The sequence below is a fragment of the Salmo trutta genome, chromosome 13 (genome assembly GCF_901001165.1).
Source record: "Salmo trutta chromosome 13, fSalTru1.1, whole genome shotgun sequence".
In the NCBI taxonomy this organism is placed as follows: Eukaryota; Metazoa; Chordata; class Actinopteri; order Salmoniformes; family Salmonidae; genus Salmo; species Salmo trutta.
In genome coordinates, this window is record NC_042969.1 from 87,057,184 (window position 1) to 87,069,607 (window position 12,424).

The 12,424-nt window shown below is 39.6% G+C and overlaps 1 protein-coding gene across 2 annotated transcripts in view; it reads right to left on the bottom strand.

Annotated features, from left to right (window-relative positions):
- The window catches only part of arrb1 (arrestin, beta 1), a 54,750-nt gene that overhangs the window by 11,347 nt on the left and 30,979 nt on the right, over positions 1 to 12,424 (bottom strand). For both annotated transcript variants that reach the window (XM_029773883.1, XM_029773882.1), the window contains exons 9-11: positions 5,517 to 5,601; positions 5,079 to 5,151; positions 4,635 to 4,772 (exon numbers count right to left, since the gene is read on the bottom strand). In XM_029773883.1, coding sequence (XP_029629743.1) covers positions 4,635 to 4,772; positions 5,079 to 5,151; positions 5,517 to 5,601 — 296 coding nt within the window. The remainder of the gene's footprint in view (positions 1 to 4,634; positions 4,773 to 5,078; positions 5,152 to 5,516; positions 5,602 to 12,424) is intronic.

Consider the following 12,424-nt stretch of genomic DNA (forward strand, 5'->3'; position numbering starts at 1 on the left):
CTACAGGTGGGTGCTGCTATGGTGACCAGTGAGCGGAGATAAGGGGGGACTTTACCTAGCAGGGTCTTGTAGATGACCTGGAGCCAATGTGTTTGGCGACGATGATGAAGTGAAGGCCAGCCAACGAGAGCATACAGGTCGCAGTGGTGGGTTGTATATGGGGCTTTGGTGACAAAACGGATGGCACTGTGATAGACTGCATCCAGCTTGTTGAGTAGGGTATTGGAGGCTATTTTGTAAATGACATCGCCGAAGTCGAGGATTGGTAGGATGGTCAGTTTTACGAGGGTATGTTTGGCAGCATGAGTGAAGGATGCTTTGTTGCGAAATAGGAAGCCAATTCTAGATTTCACTTTGGATTGGAGATGATTGATGTGAGTCTGGAAGGAGAGTTTACAGTCTAACCAGACACCTAGGTATTTGTAGTTGTCCACAAATTCTAAGTTAGAACCGTCCAGAGAAGTTATGCTGGATGGGCGGGCAGGTGCAGGCAGCGATCGGTTGAAGAGCATGCATTTAGTTTTACTTGTGTTTAGGAGCAGTTGGAGACCACGGAAGGAGAGTTGAATGGCATTGAAGCTCGTCTGGAGGGTTGTTAACACAGTGTCCAAAGAAGGGCCAGAAGTATACAGAATGGTGTCGTCTGCGTAGAGGTGGATCAGAGATTCACCAGCAGCAAGAGCGACATCATTTATGTATACAGAGAAAAGAGTTGGCCCAAGAATTGAACCCTGTGGTACCCCCATAGAGACTGCCAGAGGTCCAGACAGTAGGCCCTCCGATTTGACACACTGAACTCTGTCAGAGAAGTAGTTGGTGAACCAGGCGACGCAATCGTTTGAGAAACCAAGGCTACTAAGTCTGCCGATGAGGATGTGGTGATTAACAGAGTCAAAAGCTTTGGCCAGGTCAATGAATACGGCAGCACAGTAATGTTTCTTATCGATGGCGGTTACGATGTCGTTTAGGACCTTGAGCGTGGCTGAGGTGCACCCATGACCAGCTCTGAAACCAGATTGCATAGCGGAGAGGGTGCGGTGGGATTCAAAATAGTCGGTAATCTGTTTGTTGACTTGGCTTTCGAAGACCTTAGAAAGGCAGGGTAGGATGGATATAGGTCTGTAGCAACTTGGGTCAAGAGTGTCACCTCCTTTGAAGAGGGGGATGACAGCAGCTGCTTTCCAATCTATGGGAATCTCAGACGACACGAAAGAGAGGTTGAACAGGCTAGTAATAGGGGTTGCAATAATTTCGGCAGATAATTTTAGAAAGAAAGGGTCCAGATTGTCAAGCCCAGCTGATTTGTAGGGGTCCAGATTTTGCAGCTCTTTCAGAACATCAGCTGAATGGATTTGGGAGAAGGAGAAATGGGGGAGGCTTGGGCGAGTAGCTGTGGGGGGTGCAGTGCTGTTGAATGCAGTAGGGGTAGTTAGGTGGAAAGCATGGCCAGCCGTAGAAAAATGCTTATTGAAATTCTCAATTATAGTGGGCTTATCGGTGGTGACAGAGTTTCCTATCCTCAGTGCAGTGGGCAGTTGGGAGGAGGTGTTCTTATTCTCCATGGACTTTACAATGTCCCAGAACTTTTTAGAGTTGGAGTTGCACGAAGCAAATTTCTGTTTGAAAAAGCTAGCCTTGGCGTTTCTAACTGCCTGTGTGTATTGGTTTCTAACTTCCCTAAAAAGTTGCATATCGCGGGGGCAGTTCGATGCTAATGCAGAACGCCACAGGATATTTTTGTGTTGGTTAAGGGCAGTCAGGTCTGGGGAGAACCAAGGGCTATATCTGTTCCTGGTTCTAAATTTCTTGAAAGGGGCATGCTTATTTAAGATGGAGAGGAAGGCATTTTTAAAAAATAACCAGGCATCCTCTACTGACGGGATGAGGTCAATATCCTTCCAGGATACCAGGGCCAGGTCGATTAGAAAGGCTTGCTCGTTGAAATGTTTCAGGGAGCGTTTGACAGTGATGAGTGGAGGTCGTTTGACCGCTGACCCATTACGGGTGCAGGCAATGAGGCAGTGATCGCTGAGATCTTGGTTGAAAACAGCAGAGGTGTAATTAGAGGGCACATTGGTTAGGATGATATCTATGAGGGTGCCAGTGTTTGCGGCTTTGGGGTTGTACCTGGTGGGTTCATTAATAATTTGTGTGAGATTGAGGGCATCAAGCTTGGATTGTAGAATGGCTGGGGTGTTAAGCATGTCCCAGTTTAGGTCGCCTAGTAGCACGAGCTCTGAAGATAGATGGGGGGCAATCAGTTCACATATGGTGTCCAGAGCACAGCTAGGGGCCGAGGGGGGTCTATAGCAGGCGGCAACGGTGAGAGACTTGTTTTTGGAGAGGTGGATTTTTAAAAGTAGAAGTTCAAATTGTTTGGGTACAGACCTGGATAGCAGGACAGAACTCTGCAAGCTATCTCTGCAGTAGATTGCAACACCGCCCCCTTTGGTCGTTCTATCTTGTCTGAAAACGTTGTAGTTAGGGATGAAGATTTCACAGTTTTTGGTGGACTTCCTAAGCCAAGATTCAGACACAGCTAGGACATCCGGGTTGGCAGAGTGTGCTAAAGCAGTGAATAAAACAAACTTAGGGAGGAGGCTTCTAATGTTAACATGCATGAAACCAAGGCTATTACGGTTACAGAAGTCATCAAAAGAGAGCGCCTGGGGAGTAGGTGTGGAGCCAGGCACTGAAGGGCCTGGATTCACCTCTACATCCCCAGCGGAGCAGAGAAGGATAAGTATGAGGGTACGGCTAAAAGCTATAAGAATTGGTCGTCTGTGACGTCCAGAATAGAGAGAAAAAGGAGCAGGTATCTGGGGGCGATAAAATAGCTTCAAGGTATAATGTACAGACAAAGGTATGGTGGGATGTGAGTACAGAGGAGGTAAACCTAGGCATTTAGTGATTATGAGAGAGATATTGTCTCTAGAAATATCATTGAAACCAGAAGATGTCATAGCATGTGTGGGTGGAGGAACTGAGAGGTTGGATAAGGTATAATGAGCAGGGCTAGAGACTCTACAGTGAAATAAGCCAATAAACACTAACCAGAACAGCAATGGACAAGGCATATTGACATTAAGGAGAGGCATGCTTAGCCGAGTGATCAGAGGGTCCAGTGAGAATCAGACAGCTAGCCGGGCCATAGGTAGCAAGCTGGTGGAAGATGGGAGGGAGGTCTGTTTTTAGCCGCCTCGTGCGTTTCCGTCTGTGGGTTAGTGGGGTTCCGTGTGGAAGGGGGGACCTGTCCAAGTTGGCAAAATAGTTAGTTATAGTGGCCCAAGAAAGGTGTCCGACAGACCTATTCAGATCGCAGCCGAAAAGACAGCTAACGATTAGCTGGCCGGAGATGGGCGATCAGGTTACGTCGCGACGGAGGGGCCAGTTGGACAACTCCCTCGGGCAGATAACGTCGGTGATCCAGTCGTGAAGACCCAATGGGGCTCCGCATCGGCAGTAAAACGGGTCAGGATAGGTGAGTTGTAGCCCAGGAGACACTTCAGCTGGCTAGCTCAGGAGTAGCCCACGAGTGGCTGACGGAATTCTTCAGCTGGCTAGCTAGCTAGCTCGGTAATAGTGTGTGTTAATTCCGAGACCGACGTTGCCAATAGTCACTCAGGTAGTCACTATATTGCCAATAGTTGCCAGTATATTGCCAGTATACTATATTGCCAATAGTTGCCAATAGTCACTCAGGTATAGAATAGAATAGTATAGTATAACATAGTATAGAATAGTATAGTATAACATAGTATAGAATAGAATAGTATAACAGTATAGTATAACATAGTTTAGAATAGAATAGTATAGTATAACATAGTATAGAATAGCATAGTATAACATAGTATGGTATGGTATAACATAGTTTAGAATATTATAGTATAACATAGCATAGTATAGTTTAGAATAGTATAGTATAACATACTATAGTATATCATAGCATAGTATAACATAATTTAGTATACCATGGTTTAGAATATTACAGTATAACATAGTGCGGTATAACATAGTTTAGAATAGTATAGTATAGCATAGTATTGTATAACATAATTCAGTATAACATGGTTTAGAATATTATAGTATACCATAGTGTAGTATAACATAGTTTAGAATAGTATAGTATAGCTAGTGTACCATAGTATAGTATACCATAGTATAGTATAACATAGTATAGTATAACATAGTTTAGAATATTACAGTATAACATAGTATAGTATAACATAGTTTAGAATAGTATAGTATAACATAGTTTACAATATTACAGTATAACATAGTTTAGAATAGTATAGTATAACATAATTTAGTATACCATGGGTTTGAATATTATAGTATAACATAGTGTGGTATAACATAGTATAGTATAACATAGTTTATAATAGTATAGTATACCATAGTATAGTATAACATAGTATAGCATAGTTTCGAATAGTATAGTATACCATAGTATAGTATAGCATAGTATAGTATACCATACTTTAGTATAACATAGTTTAGAATAGTATAGTATCGCATAGTATAGTATAACATAATATAATATAGTATAAAATAGCATACAATAAAATAGTATAGCATAGTATATTATAGCATGGCACAGCATTGTATAAAATAGCTTAACATATTGTACTCACAATGTACTAGAAGCCAGGTTTGTGTCCTCGTGTTTCAGTTTCCCGTCCAATGCCAGACCACGCTTCTCCCGGTTGTTGTTGAGGAAGGGGGTGAGGGTGTAGACTTTACAAAACGTTGAACTTGGAGCCACCACGTCACTGGAAAAAACGATAATCAATTGTAATCAATAACACCAGATCAGTTACATGAGGTTGACGTACTGTACATGAAGATGGTTCTTATCTGTGATCATGACTAATGCTTGGCCTGTTTTTTAATTGACTTATAGTCTCAATTTGTGTTTATGACGGTTAACCAGGCGTACCATCCAGCAATGTCTCAATCCTAAGAAACACTATGACGATAGTATTGTATCGCTATATCCAGATTTCAGATTAGTTATTGAAGACTGGACTGGCCTACATGTCAGATTTCTGTATTGTAAAGAAGGTAAAGAAACGTACTCTGTCTCCTCTGTAGCGACCGGGCATCTGTATTGTGCTGTGTTGAATAGGCAGATATCTGCATACTGACGCACTGTGAATAGAAATTACAATCCTTACAGATGTAGTATCTTAATTTGATCACTCTTTGGTTGCACTGCAGGAAATTTTAGATGAGCTTCATGATTTACATGAAATCATAAAATAAACTGACAATAATACATTGTTACATTAACAGTATTGCACTTTTCATGTAGCCTACTTTTGGCCAGCTAATAACGTTAACCACCGTTCAAACAACATTATGGACTAAACGTTCAAATCCTGTTGCTGCAGGATATATTTTTTTTGCTGTGACAATATAGGTCAAAGATCCTACATCTATAGAACGTATCAACGTTCTGAAAGAAACACACATGACTACCAGTAATTTGATACTGATGTGTATGTCGCAGTCACCTGAAATCTTCATTTTCTTCACTGTCTTGTTGGTGTTGTTTGTGACGTGAACGTTGACACTGATAGGCTCCCCGTGGTAGTAGATCTGGAAGGAAAGATGCAAAAGATATTACTGTACCCCCCCCAAAACAAACACCCTCCTCCACCCAGAAAAACAGCAGGCCTAGTAACGTAGAGTCATGTGGATTAACACTGTATAATGTAGAGTAATGTAGTATAATGTAGTATGATGTAGAGTAATGTAGTATAATGTAGAGTGATGTAGTATAATGTAGAGTAATGTGGATTAACACTGTATAATGTAGAGTAATGTAGTATAATGTAGTATGATGTAGAAGAATGTAGTATAATGTAGTATGATGTAGAGTAATGTAGTATAATGTAGTATGATGTAGAGTAATGTAGTATAATGTAGAGTGATGTAGTATAATGTAGAGTGATGTAGAGTAATGTAGTATGATGTAGAAGAATGTAGTATAATGTAGAGTAATGTAGTATAATGTAGTATGCTGTCGAGTAATGTAGTATAATGTAGAGTAATTCAGTATAATGTGGTATGATGTAGAGTAATGTAGTATGATGTAGAAGAATGTAGTATAATGTAGAGTAATGTAGTATAATGTAGTATGCTGTCGAGTAATGTAGTATAATGTAGAGTAATTCAGTATAATGTGGTATGATGTAGAGTAATGTAGTAGAATGTACAGTAATGTAGTATAATGTAGAGTAATGTAGTATAATGTAGAGTAATGTAGTATAATGTAAAGTAATGTAGTATAATGTAGAGTAATGTGGTATACTGTTGAATAATATAGAGTAATGTAGTATAATGTAGTACGATGTAGAGTAATGTAGTTTAATGTAGAGTGTAGGGTAATGTAGTATAATGTAGAGCAATGTAGTATAATGTAGAGAATGTAGAATAATATAGAATGATGTAGAGTAATGTAGAGTAATGTTGTATAATGTAGAGTAATGTAGTAGAATGTAGAGTAATGTAGTATAATGTAGAGTAATGTAGAGTAATGTTGTATAATGTAGAGTAATGTAGTATAATGAATAGAACTGTAGTACAATGTAGAGCAATGTAGTATAATGTAGTATGATGTAGTGTAATGTAGTATAATGTAGTATGATGTAGAGTAATGTAGTATAATGTAGAGTAATGTAGTATAATGTAGAGTAATGTAGTATAATGTAGTATGATGTAGAGCAGTGGTTCCCAAACAGTTTATAGCCCCGCACCCCTTCAAACATTCAACCTCCAGCTGTACCCCCTCTAGCACCAGGGTCAGCGCACCCCTTGAAACATTCAACCTCCAGCTGTACCCCCTCTAGCACCAGGGTCAGCTCACCCCTTCAAACATTCAACCTCCAGCTGTACCCCCTCTAGCACCAGGGTCAGCGTGCTCTCAAATGTTGTTTTTTGCCATCATTGGTAAGCCTGCCACACACACACCCTATACGATACATTTATTAAACATATGAATGAGTGGGAGTTTTTGTCACAACCCGGCTCGTGGGAAGTGACAAAGAGCTCTTATAGGACCAGGGCACTAATAATAATATAATAATAATAATGTTGCTCTTTATTTAACTATCTTACATATAAAACCTTATTTGTTCATCGAAAATTGTGAATAACTCACCACAGGTTAATGAGAAGGGTGTGCTTGAAAGGATGCACATAACTCTGCATCAATAACATTTTCAGGGCATGGGCAAGAAAGGGATAATGAATCCAGTTGTTTGTGTCAGCTGTTTCGGGAAAGTACCTGCGTAATTGCGCACCCAACTCACTCAGGTCCTTCACTATATCACATTTGACATTGTCCGTAAGCTTGAGTTCCTTTGCACACAAAAAAATCATACAATGATGGAAAGGCCTGTGTGTTGTCCTTGTTAATGAAGACAGAGAAGAGCTCAATTTTGTCCCGCACATTGAATATAGTTGTGGAGAGTCCCTGTAATCCTAGATTCAGATCATTCAGTTGAGAAAAAACATCACCCAGATAGGTCAGTCATGTGAGAAACCCGTCATCCTGCAAGCGGTCAGACAAGTGAAAATTATGGTCAGTAAAGAAAACTTTAAGCTCGTCTCTCAATGTAAAAAAACGTGTCAATACTTTGCCCCTTGATAAAAGTGTTACATGGTCGCTGCCCATATCATTGCAAAATGCAGGAAATACACGAGAGTTCAGGGCCTTGCTTTAACAAAGTTAACCATTTTCACTGTAGTGTCCAAAACGTCTTTCAAGTTGTTGCTGCCAAGGCATTTCCATTTCCATCGAGCTGTAACACATAGAATTCACTGGTATGCGAAGCAGTAATTGTTTCAAAAAATCTCCTGCCATATCACTGATGCATCGTGAAACAGTGTTGTTTGATGAAGTCATTGTCCGTATATTCTTTTCTCGCCTTTTCCCCCGGCAGCAGGAAGAATGAAGTCCTCCACAATAGTATGGGGCTTGCCTGTCCTAGCCACTCGGTAGCTCACCATATAAGACGCTTCTAGTCCGTTCTCATTAATGGTATCTGTTGCTTTTATACATGTCTTACTACTCGAAAGTCTTCTTTAATCTCGCTCAAAAAACTCCCGTGGCTTATTTTTCAAATTGGCATATTTTGTTTCTAAATGTCAGTTTCATCGAGCTGTGATATTGTCACGCCCTGACCTGAGAAAGCCGTTTTTCTCTGTTTTGTTGGGTGTCATAGGCGTCGTAAGGATTGGACCAAGGCGCAGCGGGTAAAGTGCTCATCTTCTTAATTTATTTAAAGAACACTCAAAACAAAATAAACAAACGACGATAACAGTTCCATAAGGCTCCCAGGCTATACAGAAAATAACCACCCACAAAACACAAGTGAAAACAAACCCAACTAAATATGGCATCCAATTAGAGACAACGACAACCAGCTGCCTCTAATTGGAGGTCCTTGCCAAAAACCCAACATAGAAATAGAAAACTAGATATACACATAGAAATAGAAAATATAGAATCTAAACCAAAAACACCGAAACACACAAAACAAACACCCCCTGCCACGCCCTGACCAAACTACAATGACAAATAACCCCTTATACTGGTCAGGACGTGACACAGGGTGTGACACAGGGTGGGCATTCTATGTCATTATATTTCTTTGTTTTGGCCGAGTATGGTTTCCAATCAGAGGCAGCTGTCTATCGTTGTCTCTGATTGGGAACCATACTTAGGCAGCCTTTTCCCCACCTGTGTTTGTGGGTAATTATTATTTCTGTGAGTGTTTTCTGTGCGCCACAGTTATGTCACGTTTCTTTCTGTTTATTGTTTTGTTCGGTTTTCTCCAATAAAGAATGTGGAATTACCGGCACGCTGCGCCTTGGCTGATATATGACAGGGAGTTTGAGGACAGTGAACGTGACAGATATAGTACTTTTGCACATATAACACACTGTGGCTGAGGAAAGACACTACTCCTAATATAAGTGAACCCCAAATGAATGTAGTTCTCATCATATTTACGCCTCTTCGACGGTCCAGCGTCCCTGTCTGTCGTTCGATACTTTCCCGGGTAAAGGGGGGCAGTAGCTCTTCGGCTGCATCAGATTCACAACTGTCAGTGTCCATGCTAGCTGGGCTAACAACAAAATGTAGAATTACTCTGATGCTAGTATTGGATGTGCTCATGGAAGCAGAACAACTTGTGTCGTCGACAGGTGCAGGTGTAGTACTGCTGGTAGTAGCAGTACTACCAGTAGAGCTGGTATGTGTCTCTATGGACGCGGGCCTTACTTTTTTTTGAACCATTTATCAATTTTGGAGCAAACGGAATGAGCAGCTACATTTGGCTACATACAGACCATTAGCGGTTAATGTGATTGGATGTTAATTATTTAACTAGGCTACCTGTATTTGACAATGTGTTGTTATTTTGCTCTACACATTTTTTTTTAAATGTGAATCACATTTTATTTTACCCTCGGCGGCATTGCACATACCCCAGTTTGGGAATACCTAATGTAGAGTAATGTAGAGTAATGTAGTATAAAGTAGTATAGAGTAGTATAAAGTAGCGTAATGTTGTATAATGTAGCGTAATGTAGTATAATATAGAGTAATGTAGTATAATGTAGCGTAATGTAGTATTATGTAGCATAATGCAGTATGATGTAGAGTAATGTAGTATGATGTAGTGTAATGTAGAGTAATGTAGTATAATATACTGTAATGTAGAGTAATGTAGTATAATATACTGTCATGTAGAGTAATGTACTATACTGTAGAGTGATGTAGTATAATGTAGAGTAATGTAGTATAATGTAGTATAATGTAGCGTAATGTAGCATAATGTAGTATAATGTAGCATAATGTAGTATAATGTAGAGTAATGTAGCATGATGTAGAGTAATGTAGTATGATGTAGAGTAATGTAGTATAATGTAGTATAATGTAGAGTAATGTAGTATAATGTAGAGTAATGTAGCATAATGTAGCGTAATGTAGTATACTGTAGAGTAATGTAGTATAATGTAGCGTGATGTAGTATAATGTAGAGTAATGTAGTATGATGTAGAGTAATGTAGTATAATGTAGAGTAAAGTAGTATAATGTAGAGTAATGTAGTATGATGTAGAATGATGTAGAGTAATGTAGAGTAATGTAGTGTAATGCAGAGTAATGTAGTATAATATACTGTAATGTAGAGCAATGTAGTATAATGTAGAGCAATGTCGTATAATGTAGAGTAATGTAGTATGATGTACTGTAATGTGGAGCAATGTAGTATAATGTAGAGTAATGTAGCATAATGTATTGTAATATAGGGTAATGTAGTATAATGTAGAGTAATGTGAATTAACATAGTATAATGTAGTATGATGTAGAGTAATGTAGTATAATGTAGAGCAATGTAGTATAATGTAGAGTAATGTGGATTAATGTAGTATAATGTACTGTAATGTAGGGTAATGTAGAGTAATGTGGTTTAACATATAAACATGTACTGTGAGGAATTTACAAATTGTATGGTTGAGAGCGATGAGGCAAAAGAAATGGTAAATAAATCTGGCTGCACAACCGATTGGCAAACATACCGCAAATTGAGAAATCATGTGACTAAACTGATTAAAAAGAAGAAGAAACTACACTATGAAACAAAGATAAATCACATAAAGAATGATAGTAAAAAAGCTTTGGAGCAACTCCAATGTAACGCTGTGAAAAAAAGGGCTAACCCAGCTCCATCATTCATTGAATCAGGGTAATGTGGTCCCGTGTGGCTCAGTTGGTACAGCATGGTGTTTGCAACGCCAGGGTTGTGGGTTCGATTCCCACGGGGGACCAGTACAGAAAAACAAAAATGAAATGTGTGCATTCACTACTGTAAGTCGCTCTGGATAAGAGCGTCTGCTAAATGACGTAAATGTAATGAATCAGATGGCTCTTTCTTCACAAAACACACTGATATTGACAACTACTTTAATGATTTAGCAAATTGGAAAGATTAGCAAACTTAGGTATGACATGCCAGCAACAAACGCTGACACAACACACCCAAGTATATCTGTCCAAATGATGAAAGACAAGCGTTGTAATTCTGAATTCCGTGAAGTGAGTGTGGAAGAGGTGAATTTTTTTTGCTGTCTATCAACAATGACAAGCCACCGGGGTCTGACAACTTGTATGGAACATTACTGAGGATAATAGCGGACGATATTGCCACTCCTATTTGCCATATTTTCAATTTAAGCTTACTACAGAGCGTGTGCCCTCAGGCCTGGAGGGAAGCTAAAGTCATTTCGCTACCTAAGAATTGTAAAGCCCCCTTTACTGGCTCAAATAGCCGACCAATCAGCCTGTTACCAACCCTTTGTAAAGTTTGGGAAAAAATTGTGTTTGACCAGAAACAATGCTATTTCACAGTAAACAAATTGACAACAGACTTTCAGCACAGTTATAGGGAAGGACATTTAACAAGCACAGCACTCACACAATGACTAATGATTGGCTGAGAGAAATTGATAAAAAGATTGTGGAGGCTGTTTTGTTAGACTTCAGTGCGGCTTTTCATATTATTGATCATAGTCTCCTGCTGGAAAAACGTTTGTGTTATGGCTTTACACCCCCTGCTATAATGTGGTTAAAGAGTTACCTGTCTAACAGAACACAGAGGGTGTTCTTTAATGGAAGCCTATCACATATAATCCAGTTAGAATCAGGCATTCCCCAGGGCAGCTGTTTAGGCCCCTTACTCTTTTCAATCTTTACTAATGACATGCCACTGGCTTTGAGTAAAGCCAGAGTGTCTATGTATGCGGATGACTCAACACTATACACGTCAGCTATTACAGCGACTGAAATGACTGCAACACTTAACAAAGGGCTGCAGTTAGTTTTAGAATGGGTGGCAAGGAATAAGTTAGTCCTAAATATAAAAAAAATAGCATTGAAAAGCATTGAATTTGGGACAAATCCTTCACTAAACCTCAACTAAATCTTGTAATAAATGATGTGGAAATTGAGCAAGTTGAGGAGACTAAACTGCTTGGAGTAACCCTGGATTGTAAACTGTCATGGTCAAAACATATTGATACAACAGTAGCTAAGATAGGGAGAAGTCTGTCTATAATAAAGCGCTGCTCTACCTTCTTAACAGCACTATCAATATGGCAGGTTCTACAGGCTCTAGTTTTGTCGCACCTGGACTACTGTTAAGTCGTGTGGTCAGGTGCCACAGAGGGACTTGGATGTACACAGAGAGCTAACATTAATAATATGATTGTCAATCTTTCCTGGCTCAAAAGGAGGAGAGATTGACTTCATCACTACTTGCATTTGTGAGAGCCATGACTACATGGAACTCTATTCCACATCAAGTAACTGACGCAAGCAGTAGAATCATGTTTTAAAAAACAGATAAAAATA